The sequence below is a fragment of the Schistocerca serialis genome, chromosome 1 (genome assembly GCF_023864345.2).
Source record: "Schistocerca serialis cubense isolate TAMUIC-IGC-003099 chromosome 1, iqSchSeri2.2, whole genome shotgun sequence".
Classification (NCBI taxonomy): domain Eukaryota; kingdom Metazoa; phylum Arthropoda; class Insecta; order Orthoptera; family Acrididae; genus Schistocerca; species Schistocerca serialis.
The window spans coordinates 433947283-433964415 of record NC_064638.1 but is presented as its reverse complement, the minus strand read 5'-3'; the positions used below and the strand labels follow the sequence as shown (position 1 = coordinate 433964415).

Genomic DNA, 17133 nt, shown 5'->3' with positions numbered 1-17133 from the left:
GATATGATTCAGATCATGATAAGTATGGAAATGGTGGGTGGAAACATCAAGAAGTACCCAACCACAAGTAAAGCAACAATTTTTGAAGAGGCACGGATGGTTGGAGTGATAGACATTTTGATCATAATCGAGGTCGTAGAGTAAATGACAGACATGGTCGCTTGCAGGATAGAGATTCAGGCCTGCACTTTGTGGATGTGCGATAATGTGAGCTGCTAAACAATATATATATGGAGAGCCTGCCACCACATAACTGACAACTGCTGTCAGCAGCTGATTCAGGTGCTACAAATATGATGCACAACAGCTATGAACAAATGAAATATTTTGAAGGTATGAGGGAATTCCTGCTTATTGAGAGCAGGAAAATGTAAATTCTTCGGTGGGTCCAGTATATCAAATAAGTATTAATGGAATTATTTTGTGTTGCATTCTGGATACAGACAGCCAGGTGGACCATGTTGAGTGACACAGTATTTCAGAAGAGTGAAGCTGCAGGTTCATGGCCTATTCTTCCTTTACAGTACCGTAAGGTGAGAGTATCAAGTATTGAAGAATATGTACCGTTGAAGAGACAAATTGATATTGAATTTCATTGTCAGTGTTGTAGGTTATCTGTGAATTATGTGACTGTGCCAAGGTCGGCTACTGATCCAAATTCAGGGGTTGATTTTTTGTTCACACACCAAGTTCAGATGGACCTGGGTTGCAGTAAAGTGAGTTTGAAATGTAATGATGGTACGTTTGAGTTTTGATTAGTGCGTGATAAGGGAAAAAGAGTTCAAAACATTCTCTTAAATTTGTTACCAGATCTCATCTGTATTTTCATTCGAGGCTTGTTGTGAGTGAAGGTAGAGTTCAAGCCTACTGTCAGTTCTTACCGTAGTGTCGCTTTCTTTTTAAATGAAACTTGTAGGAATTTCTAAGGAAGCTGCAATGAAGCATTGCATTAGCCGCCACTATCCGATAAGTGGAGTTTGGTGACATGCAGATTATAACTACGGATACACAAAAGGATTGCAAGATGGGCTCTACAGTGCTTACAGCCAGAGTGGGCAGGACAATGTCAGCAGGAGTATAAGTAGCTATGAATTTTGAGGCAGATTCATTCCGTGTCCAGCAGCAGCATCATGATGTCACGGCCACGGGTACACGATGAGACAACTGCGCTTTGCCAGTTGCAGCCATGGGCTCAAGACTGGGTTGGGTGAGCCACCTCCTGCACTATGTCTCCCCTGTGGACTTGGTGGACAGTGCTGCCGACCCGCTGCCTGCACCTGCTGTCGCCACATGCCTGTCAGAGGACAGCGCATTGTATCTCATACGTGGCAGTCTTCCCTCGTCTACACAATGGATGCGAGCTGGGCCTAAGTCACTTTGGTGTGGGCGTTATACAGCAGAACACAGTCGCCACAAAAAGAAGAAACGCACTGCTGACTTCGGACCCCTGGCCTATAAAAAGACTGCTGGCTGCTACCCAGCCTGAGGTTAGTGATGCAGGCCACTGATATGTGTATCTCTTCGCCAGAGTGAAAGCCAGCCACCTGTTTGTCACAGACGACATGCCGAGCCAGAGTGGGTTGTGTCTGCCTTACATTATCAACGACGAGGTGTGTAATTTAAGTCTAATAAAGTGTTTCCCTCCACCAAGAGTCTATCACTGGGCCTCACTGCCTCATTGCTACACCCATTCACCCCTGAACTCTTCACTCTGATCATCCGTTGTTGGTGGTTCCAGAGAAAGAGTACGGTATTAAGCTGATTCTAGATTCAAGCAGATAAATACGACTTTTCTACCAGCAATTGTTAGACCACTGACATTGGATAAGTGTTTTCAAAAACTTCAGTCCTGTCTCCTGTTAAGAGAATGTTATTCGCAGATTGAGGTGCAACCCTCATATCAAAAATTTTCAGCATCTTTGTGTCACGATCCTTTTATCAAGTGCACTTTGGGCTGAGTGTTAGTTTGGCTGCATTTCTTAGAGGCTTTAAAAGTATTCTTCCACTGGATTTGAAAAAGAGATTGATTACTTATCTTGGATATGTGTCAGTTTCTGAGGATAGTTGGGGAAAAAATATGAGGTGTTGGACAGATCGTTGAAGGTGATTAAAGACTATGGTATGACTGTAAAACCAAAAACACAGAGTTTGGTCACACTCAAGGGAAATTTCTTGGACATACAGTGACTGCACCAGGGATTTTAACTGATCCAGAGCTGATTGAGGTTTTGTTTAATTTCCATGTTCCCACAACCAGGAAAGATATTTGTGCATTCCTGGGTAAGATTATTTTAAAAAATTATGAATAGAACATTTTAACTACAACACGGCTGTATGCATTAATGGATAAGTATACTCCCTGGAATTTGGATGCCCAAGCAAGCACAAGATTCTTCTGGAGGCAACATTCCGGTCACATCCTGATTCTAACAGAGGTTGTTGCCTAGGATCTGACAATTCTAAGACAGGTCTTGATGCTAATCTCTTCCAACAATCTGATGTAGATGGAGTTATGAGGCGTCATACCAATTCTTTTGCAAGATGGGTTCCCACTAAGAGTGAAAACTACTATTTAGTCAGTGAGCTAGAAGTTCTGGCTGATGTGTGACGTTTTGTAAGGTTGTGCTGATTGTTTAGACTGGTGACTAAAGTTTACACAGATCACTGAGCTATGGAATTTTTGACGAGTGCAATGTTGACTCACGGTCATTTACCGAGATGTGTGCTGCATTTACAAGAATTCAACTTCATTATTATGTGTATGCTTGGTAAGGATAATGTCGTTGGAGCTGCTCTTTCAGTATCCCCTCTAGGGTTCAATGATAGGACCAAGAACGATCACTTAAAGGGATGAACTTGAAAAATGTAGCATTTGACTATTTTATAAAGTATTTGCTTATGAGTATTGTCAAAGAACAGGATAAAGGTCTGGCACAGAAAGAGGTGAAGCTGAAAAATTAGACAATTTTACATAATTATGGTTGGCATTTTCTTTAGGAGAATAGATGTAGATGGTTTACGTTTGATAGTATGTATTCTTGAGAAAGAGCACAGAAATGGTAATTTTACTTGCGGACAAAGAGAACACTATTGTTCTTCTACCTGCAACGTTTTACTTTGGCAATATGATGGCTTTACTGCAGGAATCAGTGTATCGTCAGCTCAAGGAGGATCTAACAGATGCAGTACAATAGAACACATCTGCACTCCTAAAAACTCCGACGAATTTCCTGATCGTATGAAAAGAGCTTAAGAGTACGAGCACCAGTTCCACCATGAGCTTGTTTTTTTTTTTTTTTTTGCCTGCCTAAGATACATAAATAAGAAGTTCTGCTTCGTCTCATTGTGAGCAACATAGGAGCTCCAATACACTACCTAGAAAAATACCTTCAGTAGGTAAACGCGAGCAACATATACTAAATTCAGAAGATTTTATGCTGCGACTGGAAAACTTCTGCCTCGAACCAATCGATGTATTAATGACTTTCGATGTCACTTTGTTCCAATGACTACCATTGGCGGATTCATCACATTTCTTAGGAGCTAAACTTATAGCAGATATATTACAAGTTTTCATACCTGTGCTTACTTCGAAGTATTTTTTATGCAGCATCCAATATTTTGAGCGAAAAGACAATGCTCCTATAGGGAGCCCTCTGTCTCCCATACTAGCTAATCTTTTTATGGAAGACATCGAGGACAAAGCAGCTCAGTCGGTGGTTTTCAAACCTAACTACTTTTGGAGATAAGTGAATGATATTTTCGTGGTGTATGCACATGGGAGAGCAACGCTTCCTTTATTTTTGAAACATCTTGACTCCCTGCAACGGAGCATCTGTTTCACGATAGAAGTGGAGGAAAATGGATATCCCCTGTTTCTGGACGTCATGGTTCATAGTAAAGAAGATGACTCCTTGAGTCACAGTGAGTTTCATAATCTTGCACTCACTGACCTATACCTATAAGCTATGAGCTGTCATCACCTAGACCAAAGCAGTGCTGTATTATGGGATCTGGTTCATAGGGCTAAAGATATCTCATTTCCAGATAGCTTATTAATAGCGTTTAGTAATCTCTGGTCTGTGTTTGTCAGGAATGGGTACTCCAATAAAAATGTTCGTAGTGAGTAGTATCTGTGGGCACTCCAGTGTAATTTTTTTTCCTTCAATTACATTTCACATTGTAAGACATTTCCAGGAGCAGATGTGGTCTCTGACCACAATTTGTTGGTTTATGAGCTGTACATTAAAACAGAAGAAACTGCAAAAAGGTAGGAATTTAAGGAGATGGGACCTGGATAAACTGAAAGAACCAGCGGCTGTAGAGAGTTTCAGAGAAAGCATTAGGGAACGATTGTCAAATACAGAGGAAAGAAAGACAGTAGGAGAAGAATGGGTAGCTTTGAGAGATGAAATAATGAAGGAAGCAGAGGATCAAATAGGTAAAAGACGAGGTCTAGTAGAAATCCTTGGGTAACAGGAGAGATATTGAATTTAATTGATGAAAGGAGAAAATATAAAAATGCAGTAAATGAAGCAGGAGAAAAGGAATACAAACGTTCAACAATGGGATCGACAGAAAGCGCAAAATGGCTAAGCAAGGATGGCTAAAGGACAGTTGTAAGGATGTAGAGGTATATATATCATTAGGGGTAAGATAGATACTGCCTACAGAAACATTAAAGAGACCTTTGTAGAAAAGAGAACCACCTGTATGAACATCATGAGCTCAGATGGAAAACCAGTCCTAAGCAAAGAAGGGAAGCAGAAAGGTGGAAGGAATATATAGACGGCCTATACAAGGGTGATGTAAATGAGGGCAATGTTAAGGAAATGGAAGAGGAAATAGATGAAGATGAACTGGCAGATATAATACCGAGTGACGAATTTCACAGAGCACAGATCGACTTAAGTCAAAAAAAGGCCCCAGGAGTAGACAACAGTCCATTAGAACCTCTGATAGCCTTGAGAGAGCCCGCCATATCAATACTCTACCATCTGGTGAGCAAGATGTGTGAGACAGGCGAAATACCCTCAGACTTCAAGAAGAATATAATTAATAATTCCAATCCTCAAGAAAGCAGGTGTCGACAGGTGTGAAAATTACCGAACTATCAGCTTAATATGTCATGGCTGCAAAATACTATCATGGATTCTTTACAGACGAATGGAAAAACTGGTAGAATCCGACCTTGGGGCAGATCAGTCTGGATTCCGTAGAAATGTTGGAACACGCGAGGCGATACTGACCCTAAGACTCTTCTTAGAAGATACATTAAGGAAAGGCAAACCTACCTTTCTATCATCTGTATATCTAGATAAAGCTTTTGACAATGTTGACTGGAATAGTCTCTTTCAAATTCTGAAGGTGGTAAGAGAAAAACACAGGGAATGAAAGACTATTTACAACTTGTACAGAAACCAGATGGCAGTTATGAGAGTCGAGGGGCATGAAAGGGAAGCAGTGATTGGGAAGGGAGAAAGACAGGGTTGCAACCTATCTCTGATGTTATCCAATTTACATACTGAGCAAGCAGTAAAGGAAACAAAAGAAGAATTTGGAGTAGGAATTAAAATCTATGGAGCAGAAATCAAAAGTTTGAGGTTTGCCTATGACATTGTAATTCTGCCAGAGAGAGCAAAGGACCTAGAAGAATAGTTGAACAAAATGGACAGTGTCTTGAAAGGAGGATCTAAGATGAATATCAACGAAAGCAAAACGAGGGTAATGGAATGTAGTGAGGTGATGCTGAGGGAATTAGAATAGGAATTGAGTCACTTAAAGTAGTACATGACTTTTGCTATTTGGGGAGCAAAATAACTGATGATGGTCGAAGTAGAGAGGATATAAAATGTAGACTGGCTTTGGCGAGGAAAGCTTTCCTGAAGAAGAGGAATTTGTTAACAACGAGTATAGATTTAAGTGTCAGGAAGACTTTGTATGGAAGTGAAACATGGACGATAAATAGTTTAGATAAGAAGAGAATAGAAGCTACAGAAGAATGTTGAAGATTAGATGGTTAGATCATGTAACTAATGAGAAGATATTGAATAGAGTTGGGGAGAAGATGAATTTGTCACACAAACTGACTAAAAGAAGGAATCGTTTGGTAGGACACGTTCTGAGGCATCAAGGGATCACCAGTTTAGTATTGGAGGGAAGCGTGGAGGGTAAAAACCTTAGAGGGAGACCAAGAAATGAATACACTAAGCAGATTCACAGAGATGTAGGCTGCAATAGTTACTCAGAGGTGAGGAAGCTTGTGCAGGATACAGTAGCATGGAGAGCTGCATCAAACCAGTCTTTCGATTGAAGACCACAACAACATGTGATCTCCTATGGTCCAATTCAGTGCCCTATTCATGACACCACAAGACAGACCCTCTTTATAAGCGACATCATCACTCCCATCAGCCATGTCATCATCCTAATAAATGATACCATCAAGGTATGTCCCTTCCTTTCCAAACCACTCCCCTTCCCCTTTCTTCAGCCGATCAGAATCAGAGATAGCGTTACTTGCCCAGTATTGCTTCGTCCGTCCCCCTCTACAACCACTCTCAGTGAAGTATTACAGACGGACAGTCAATTGCGCAAAAATGGCGCCAAGTTCAAAGGTATGCAGCAGAAAATTTTGTAACCATCACTTGAATAGGCACTGTGGCAAAGATATAAAGTACTTCCATAAACCTTCGGTTTAAAGTCAAAGACAGTTGTGTAAAATTTGCATACACATACACATGTGTGTATTTAGTCAGTATAATATTAAAATGATGCAATCAGTTGCATAAAAATTGTGTCAAGTTCAAAGATATGCATTATTCCTCTAACCATCTCTTAAAAGTCAACAATATTTCTGTAAAATATTTGCCTTTGAATTGTGCACACACACACACTCACACATAACTTCACATGACTGGTGAAAGCTAACTGTGGCAGATGGAGAAAAGGAGAGCGATGTGAGTCTTGGAATAGCAGCTTTGTCAGCTCTGGACTTGTCTGACTTCGCAAAAACCAGACATAGAACAGTGACAAATTGTCCTCCACATTACAGTAAATCTGTTACAAAATGCATATGTTACAGTGATATTGTAACAAATTACCCTCCAAGTTACAACAAAATTATAAAAAATTGTCCATGTTACAGTAATATTGCCACAAGTTGCTCTCCACATTATAGTGAAACTGTAACATGGACCTGTAAGTACTTTAGTGCCTGTGAACATGAATTTTATTTTGTTCTTACATCATAATATCATGACATGTCCCATAGCTTTCTAAAACGGATTTACAGGTGAATAAAATTACTACTACTAATGCTGCTAGTGCTACTACAGACATCCAAGGATGCTTCACTTCTGAATTCACCAACTAACAGGAAATATTATGACTCACAGGAACAGAGGCAATATTCAGTCATTTGTTGATATTGTGTTAGCAACAGGCAAAGTTGACTCAGGGCTCAAAATTATTTACATCCTGTTGCTTGAGTTTATCTATGGCAATAAGTTTTCTTACAATTAGGGCGACGCTAGTAGCAAAACTTATGATTTTCAGTTGGTTTTCTGAGCAATACATCCTACTACATCAAAAGCTGTCTGCATGTCTGAATGTTGCTGTTAAGTTTGTGGTTTTAATACTACACGTGTTCCACGTTGTCTCGCCTCACTTGTGTAAAATGCACGAACGTTTTCATACAGCCACGTGAAACTGTCGGAAAAGTTCTTCTTCGGCATGTTGTTCTACTTGTGTATCGCGTTGGCTATTCACTTATATCATCAAAGCCTTCATTTAAATTTCTGTACCTTGTCATGTTGTGGTACGTTTGTACTGATAACACCATATCTCGTCACCAGTGATGATTTTTTCCAGAAAAGAATTGTCGAAATTTTTAATTTCAGTCAAGTTGAGCAGGCGTCTATGCATCATTGTTTTCATTCAGAAGTCGAGGTGTGTGATAAGAACTCAGCACATATTTGCATCTTTTTTAAAAAAATTCTGGATAATGTCTTTAACACTTGATTTTGATTTGTGATACAACAACGCTGACACACTAGTTTCATGTCCGCTACTTAACGCTGCCTGCTCACAACTGACTGGTCGACGCAAGTCTGTTATTTACATTTTTTAGTTCAAGCTGCCACCATAGTTCCTGTGCTAAAGTAACTTCAGGTGAGGAATAAAGTCAGTATCAGAAACGTTTGGATGTGAAGTGTATAAGAGTAACAAACTCTCTAATCTTCGACAGTGTAGTAATTTACAGAAAATAAACTTGTAGTATGCGCTCACCATTGTGAATAGCGCATTTACCACTACAGATGTGAAACTAGAGCCTTAGACTATTGCTATGTTAGTGTGTAATTAAGTAGAATTGTGCTAATTGTGCTTCTTTCTGTCGTTTCAGAGAAGTCAGTCTTCGTGTTCTTTTTTTTTTTTTTTTGTGTAAAGGTCTTTGCCCTTCCTTTCTTGCATTGCGGAACATCCTCTGCTTTGCCAGCTCTATATGCGGCTCATTAGCCATTTCAGATTTGTAACTGACACAGTCAGCCCGTGGATGTATGTCTTTCCTCTCCGGAATTTTCTGCGCAGGCAGTTAGACCTGTGAACATGGGAAGCTCTCGCACAAGCAACTGCGTTGAACGTATTTTATAATTCTTATTGAATTTTAGATACTCAACATCTGCTTTCTAATTTATTCTTCGAAAGTTAGCTAGGAAACTTCGAAATTTATGCACGTACAAAAATGAACGCTTTTCGTAAAATGCTTATCTTTGGGGAAGGGATGTCATACCCTCTAAAACCCACGCACCACCCACCTCATTGGACCGCGCCTGAACACCCAGCTACACGCTGCAAGTGCCGTCAATAGCCCAAGACCGATTTGCCAGCATCCTTCGTGTATACATACGAGGGTCGTTTGAAAAGTCCGTGCAAAGTCTGAGAGATGGCACCACGGGCGCGTATCGAGGTCATATTTAGTTAGTAGCATCTTTGGAAAGAACACACACCAAGTTTCAGCCATATTGGTCTATTTCTTTGTGTTTAGCATTCGTGTGAATAAAGGAAGTCGATTGATTGTGAAAAAATGGACGAAGAAGAATTTCGTGTGGTGATTAAACATTACTTTATGAAAGGCAAAACGCCTCAGGAGACTAAAGAGAAGCTCGATAAACATTACGGTGACTCTGAACCTTCGATTAAAACAGTTTATAAGTGGTTTCAAAATTTTCGGAGCGGCCATATGGGCACAAGTGATCCTGAACGTTCTGGACGCCATGTTGAGGTTACGATTCTAGAAATCATTGATAAAATCCATGATATGGTGATGGATGACAGAAGAGTTAAGGTGCGTGAGATTGCTAATGCTGTGGGCATCTCTAATGAAAGGGTACATAATACACGATTGAGATTGCTCACACTTGACCAAAAACGGAATCGTGTGACGTGTTGCAAGGATGGTTTGCAGCTGTTCAGGAAGAATCCGTAGAACTTAAAGCGTCGTTTCGTCACTGTGGGTGAAACATTACTATACTACTGAGAGCGAACAACAATCTAAACAATGGGTTACCAAGGGAGAATATGCACCAAAAAATGCGAAGACCAGTCCTTCGGCCAGAAAGGTTACTGCGACTGTCTTTTGGGATTCGCAAGGGATAATCGTCATCGACTATCTGGAAAAGGGTAGAAACATTACAAGTGCATATTATTCATCGTTATTGGACCGATTGAAAACCGAGCTGCAAGAAAACTTCCGGCGATTGGATCGCAAAAATGTCCTTTTCCATCACGACAATGCACTAGCACACACCTCAGCAGTTATGGTCGCAAAATTAATGGAAATAGGATTCCAACTCGTTTCACACCCCCTCTATTCTTCAGACTTGGCTCCCTTTGTTCCCCAATTTGAAGGAATGGCTGATGGGACAAAGATTTTATTCAAACGAGGAGGTGATTCAGCAACTAATACCCATTTTGCAGACTTAGACAATTCCTACTATTCTGAAGGGATCAACAAATTAGAACAGCGTTGGACGAAGTGTATAAGTCTAAAAAGAGATTATGTCGAAAACTAAAAAAAGGTTTACTCCAAACACGTAAGTAGTTTTTATTTTTGCACTGACTTTTCAAGCGCCCCTCGTGTATGATATATGGATTGTTTCCAGTAACCCATCAACCTGCAACTGTTCTCCCCGTGTCACCAATAGCCAGTCATGCAATATATCACCGTGATATCTATCAGTTAAAGAATCTTCAGAGTATACGCAATCACATGAGGTCCGGATATAATGAACCACTGTGGTGAAGCGGTGTCAGCTAGACAACAACGTAGTAGTACTCAGTTTAGGTGCAGGAGCTGCGGACAGAAAGGCTGCAGTACTGACCCGAGGCGATCCCCCGTGCGCCGGTAGTTGAAGATGCAGCAGTAGCCGTCGCACGTCTTGCGCAGCTTGAACAGCTCCCCGCAGGGCCGCGTGTGGCCCAGCCAGCTGCAGCGCACCATCATCTGCTCGCACTTCGGCGTCAACTGCAAGCAAGCGCCACCTCTGTAGTTCTGTAGTAGTAGATGTGACGTGACTATGCTACGTTCTACACCTCAGGAGACTAAAGAGAAGCATCTGGCACCAGACCTGGTCGGATAAGTTCAAATGGCTCTGAGCACTATGCGACTTAACTTCTGAGGTCATCAGTCGCCTAGAACTCAGAACTAATTAAACCTAACTAACCTAAGGACATCACACACATCCATGCCCGAGGCAGGATTCGAACCTGCGACCGTAGCGGTCGCTCGGCTACAGACTGTAGCGCCTAGAACCGCTCGGCCACTCCGGCCGGCGGTCGGATAAGTGTTTGGTCTAAGGCCGGCCGAAGTGGCCGTGCGGTTAAAGGCGCTGCAGTCTGGAACCGCAAGACCGCTGCGGTCGCAGATTCGAATCCTGCCTCGGGCATTGATGTTTGTGATGTCCTTAGGTTAGTTAGGTTTAACTAGTTCTAAGTTCTAGGGGACTAATGACCTCAGCAGTTGAGTCCCATAGTGCTCAGAGCCATTTGAACCATTTTTTTTGTTTGGTCTAACAGCTACTACAACAATGTTGCAAGTAAGTAGCTCTGATTAACATGTACATTGGATGGCGAATTGTCATTAATTTTCGTTACTGAGAAAAATACACTCGACAGAAATGTGACAGTGACTCGAATATGCATTGTGCTCTAGTAAAAAACAGAGCAGTACGCTCCATTCTAAAAGCATTTTCATGAATGCAACTACTCTGATGAGTCAAAACATTATGACCACTGCCCATTACTAGACTGAAAGCTGCCTAGTGGTAAAAGCGGGACGTGGCGCGGTAAGGGATATGAGTAAGCTGAGCAGAGGGTAATGGGGAACATTTCCTGCAACGATACTGCCGGCAAACGGGGAAATCCACTGACGTAAAAGTCTTTGACAAATGTCAGATTTGAAACTTACTGGCAGATTAAAACTGTGTGCCGGACCGAGACTCGAACTCGGGACTCGAACTCGGGATTCAGTAGGTAGAGGAATGGTTCTGAAAGGAAATGGTCCCAAGTTTGAGTCTCGGTCCGGCACACAGTTCTAATCTGTCAGTAAAGTCTCAGATCATCGCACACTGCGCTGCAGAGTGAAAATTTCATTCTGAAATGGCAGATTATTATGGCCTGTCGCCTGGGAAAACCATCTCGGAAACAGCGGCCTGCTCGGATGTTCGCAGCCCGCATCTCGTGGTCGTGCGGTAGCGTTCTCGCTTCCCACGCCCGGGTTCCCGGGTTCGATTCCCGGCGGGGTCGGGGATTTTCTCTGCCTCGTGATGGCTGGGTGTTGTGTGCTGTCCTTAGGTTAGTTAGGTTTAATTAGTTCTAAGTTATAGGGGACTGATGACCATAGATGTTAAGTCCCATAGTGCTCAGAGCATACTACCATCGGATGTTCGCGTGCTATTCGGGCTCGTACGCCGTGAAACAATGGAAAGAGGTCAAAGGACGGTGAAACCACGAACAGGCGACAAAGTGGTGTACGTCCACGTCTCATCACAGCAAGTGTAGATTGGAGGCTTCGCCACTCTGTAAAGCAGGGGGCTTCAAACGTCTTAGCCTAAGGTCCACGCTGCCTCTTTCACTAAGTTCCAAGTGCCACGACCCATTTACAGTCTGTGTAAGTTTTCTTGAGGCCTGATAACCTAGTACTGCTCGGAACTCCTAGATAAATTTCAGAAGTTTTCGTGACGATCGCCACTGTTGCCATCCTTTACAAGCTGACACTGAGTGGCACTGCACTAGTCATTACGCAGTGAACTACATATGTTTGAACTCAAGGTGTGACCTTAATTTCATTTCAAATACATTGCTACAAATAAATATTACTCGTGAAGGTCGCTCTAACGCGCTTTCAATAACGTTATTTTCTATAATTTTATTATCACAAAGAATTTTGGCAGCATGCTGCCACCATCAGGTGCATTATACAGTTACTTATACATCAGCTGTAGGTTGTGTACATTAACTCATATTCACTACAGTTATATATTACTGTGTTTGAAATTGTAAATAGTTTAGCTTAAATTTTATAACTCTCTGGAAAGATGTTAACAGTCTTTGAAATTGTAAGTAGTTCATCTTAGATTTTAAAACTCTTTGGAAACATGTAAATAGATGTCTGTGAAAATGCCAAGTTGTAATGTACCCGTTACTGTGCTCTGTGTGACAGAAAATAAAATCGCCAACAGAAATGTAAGTAAAGTTATTAATATATTACCTAATCAAGCTATTCACATAATGTACACACTGTAACAGATTTATCCTTCCACACAGGTTTATTTTTCGATTCTTAACCCCACCGTCACACACAGCTAATGTTCATAACCAATCAGCTGATGTATAAGTAACTGTGTAATGCACCTCAAGATGGCAACATGCTGCCGAAATGCATTGTGCTAATGAAATATTAGTAAAAAGTGACTGCAGCAGTATAGTATAAATTATTCCACATAATCTTATAATACAGTCGCAGACCTCAAACAACATCCATATAACATAGATAAATTTAAGTGTTATTTTCGTGCGTCATTAACATCAGAGCAAGTTATCAGCTGTATATGGTATCAACACTGCGGAATATCTTCCCACTGCAACATTAGTTCCGTACGTTCTGTACGGTCACTGCAGACATGGACTGCAGAAGAATTGGGCAGGCTGTAGTTCGTAACACCAACATACTGTAGTGTTGAATTAGGCACAAATTTTCGTTTCAGAACTAGAGATTGATTTAGATCTATGGCTTAGGGAGTGGGGGTGAACGTCACTCCGCATTTTCTGTCGGCACCTACGGGCAAGTGTCCAGTTCGTTTCATTGCTGAAGTGATAGCTGCACTTTACGTATTGTTACGACTTCTGCTGACAATGCTAAATGCATAGCAGTTGCATCTCCAGGAGAGTAGAGAAGTGCAGTAGCACGGCGCCGTCTTGTGGGTAGCGACAAAATGTGAGATACGAAAAGCACAATATAATAAGACTAGTGGGTTTTGTGACTAAAGTTTCTTACTGAAGATGCAGTGCGTTAATAGCTAATATTTAATTAAAATTGCTTGAAAGATAAATCCAGCGCACCTTACTCTTAATACTAATAGTTGGCATCATTTTTATTTGCAGTTACATCTTTTTTGTGGATTTGTGTAAATGTGGAAAAGAAACGGAAGAGACATAGTGAGTGCTGAAATTTTAATACCAGTGAGGACATCAATATATCGTAGTTGAGTCAAGGAATACGGCAATCTTACAGTTTGCAATGAAACAATATTTCTGAAAGGACAAAATACAAAACTTCTTAAAGAAACTAAGCATTATCAGAGTTATTTTAAATTTACTGGAAAGCAACGGTTGTAAATATATGCGTCTTTGAAACGGGGATTGAAATCTCATCAAATATTGTTTCAGGAAGTAAATGCTGAAGAAGAAGCTGTAAATCACGCTTGTTTCCGCGTGGCTCATTCAACAGCAAAACGTGGAAAATCCTTTACTGACGGCGAATTAATATTGCATCAGTTGAAGAAATGAAACGAGAAAAAGGTAATTTATTTGAAAACATTAGTATGTCAGTGGCTCAAAGAGTAAGTGATGTTGCTTGAAAGTATATTAACTCAATCGTCTGAGAAAATTCGACACTTAGAGTGGTTCTCTTTGGCTCTGAATGAGTCAACAGATGTTTCAGATACTGCACAGGTATACATTTTTTATTCGAGGGATAAACAGAAATTGAAATGCATGAAGAGCTTTTCGACGTTCCTGGCGTACGATTGCAATTGCTATGTGATCATCGAGAACAGACCACGGATAATTGAAAACGTGTCGCCAGGTCGTACGAGTCACGTTTCTTGTTACATCAAATCGACATCATGTCTGCATGCGCCATCATCGAGATTAACAGCTACTCAAAACACGCACTGCTAGGGAGGCAAGGCAGTGATAGCAACACAATGCTGTACAGTAGTGGTAGTAATTATTGCGGACCTCCTGCAACCCTCCACTTTTGAGGTTTTCCCCAATAGCGATGGCGTCTTCCATTAGCATAACTGTCCACATCACGAGGCCAGAATTTTACTGCAGTGATTTGAGGAACATAATACTGAAAATAAGTTCATGCCTTGGTCACCTCGTCGGAGGTTCGACTCTTCCCTCGGGCAAGGGTGTGTGTGTCGTCCTTAGTATAAGCTATTTTAAGTTAGATTAAGTGGCGTGTAAGCTTAGGGACCGATGACCTCAGCAATTTGGTCCCATAAGACCTTACCATAAGTTTACATTTTTTTCCCCTTGGTCACCAGATTCTTCTGATCTGAAACCGATGGACAACATTCGGGGCGCTGTCAGACCCCAACACTGCGTTCACAGATCACTGGCCCGTAATTTATGGCAATTGTGTGACCTTTGAGTAGGCAACTGGTATCACATACCTCCACAAACCAACCAAGGACTTGTCGAACTCATGCCACTGAAAATCGTTGCTGCAGCCTGTTCCAAAGCTGGACCAATGCCCTATTAGAAATGTGATCATGATGTTTGGATTCGTCAGGATACGTGAACAATCTACAATATCTGCTACTACCTTGAGCTCTTCTTTATTGGGAGGCACAGGCGTCCAGATATTTCTAATTGAAATTTTTGTCCTTTGGTGGTAATCATTTCCACTATGGCGGTTTCGGTTTTGGAGCCATTTTTAAGTCTAGTACGTCATCTCTCACCACATGTCAAACATATCAAGCGGAAACCTGCATGTACAGTCGTGCTCAAAAGTATCCGAACGATCTGAATGGCATTTTTTCTGATTCGCATACAACCCTCATAACGCAGCTGTCTAGCGGGTCCTCTGACTATTGAAAATGGTTCCAACAAATCACCACTAGAAAACACTGCTCTGTATCGCAATAACTCCAGATGTAAAGTAATACCACGGCACTACAAATATCAGGGAACACCTTATCAAAGATAAGACTGTCCTTAAGGCTTGTAAGCTCACATTTATTACAATAAATGCCATACCTGAAATGTTACCACTCTCATTATTACGTCAGATAGGTAATACACGTTGTAAGTTCGTCGTATTCATGATATCCTCTTCAAGGTAACATAGCGTACTTCTTATTTAACACAAAATGACATTAAAAATTTAAGTTATTCACGAACTGCTAGATGAGATTTTGTATGAAGTTCAAATGACACGACGAACCGTCTCGTTCTGCATATGGATTCAAATTCAGCTCAAGCAGACCAAGCAAAGATTTTGTGACTGACGGAAACTAACTGTCATTCCTGACTAGGCATACAGAGAGTGATATACCTCGATTTTAGATAGTATCAGTAAGGAAATATCAATTTGAAATTACATAATGTAAACATTTTTAACGGACGCGAATTCCGACCCAGCATCTACTGTCCCTGTTAACGAACGACGAGAGATGTTAAACATTGCTTCTTCACAAGTAACTTACTTGAAATGCCGTGAGGTAAAGCTTTGTGTTGGACAGGGATTCGAACCCAGAACCTAACTGGATTGTTATCAAAGCACAATCAGCTGTGACATTTCAGATTTTATCGGCAGTAGCAAGATGTTTTAACTGAAATGACGAGAGGAAACATTAATTTTTTCCTTCCCAGGACTCCAACCCGGCACCTATCGCTGTTATATTCTAGAGAAAAAGAACGTTTAATATGGGTTTGTTACAACAGCAGTGACATGTGAGCATGTTTGAACTAGAAATAATATGGCGAAGAGTTCAGTGCTGACTGGGAATAGAGCTCCACACATATCGTTGTTGACTACACACAACGAGACGTCAGCTACAGAATTTTTCTCCACCAGCAGCTCGGAACATCATCTTGAACTTACAGTGATCTCGCAAATAGTTCTGTGTCTCACTGGGAGTCAAAAACGTCAAATATCGTTAGTGTTGACAACGAATGAAAATACATTAAACATCAAAATTATTATCCACCAGCAGATAGGTGTTCTCATGCTAGAGCTTGATAATACATAATAAAATCTTTAGTGCCGGACCAGGATTCGAACCCATCCACGCGCAACATCTGGAGATGTTGAGGAATCTGCAGTTTTGAACAAACAACAAATTGTAGCCGAGCTGTATTGTCGCGAAGGGATCAAATTCCACGTTAAGGACGGTCCGAGTTCCATTCCTAGTTCAGAACCAATTTTATCGACATACAGAAGCTCAAATAAAAGATGGAATAAATCTCCTGTGACCCTACATAACGTTTGTTTCGTCACTAGAAATAAATAACTAGTATAAGTAAGGTTACTGGTGATAGAGTTTCTACATGTCGCCACTCCAGACTTTATTGTGGTTCAAACTAACGTCTACTTGGTAGAGAAGGAATATCATTTTAATGTGAATTTCAGACCACACTGACATTATATCTTCTTCACTTGGTGTAGCCAGAAGAGAATGGAGGCTACTCTACTGCGCTTTCTGTTTGTTGAAAACGTCGTGCATTGCAAAAGAAAAGCTGTAACTGTTTGTCTCTCAGAAGTCTAGACCCAGCCATATGCATTATCTCACAGCGCAGTGGAATGCAGAAGTTCTGGAGGAATTGTTGAGTTCATGGTAAGTG

The 17133-nt window shown here is 41.1% G+C and overlaps 1 protein-coding gene across 1 annotated transcript in view; it reads right to left on the bottom strand.

Annotated features, from left to right (window-relative positions):
- The window catches only part of LOC126481786 (sodium channel protein Nach-like), a 130537-nt gene that overhangs the window by 84540 nt on the left and 28864 nt on the right, over window positions 1–17133 (bottom strand). Inside the window, exon 3 of the mRNA XM_050105777.1 lies at window positions 10383–10525. Coding sequence (XP_049961734.1) covers window positions 10383–10525 — 143 coding nt within the window. The remainder of the gene's footprint in view (window positions 1–10382; window positions 10526–17133) is intronic.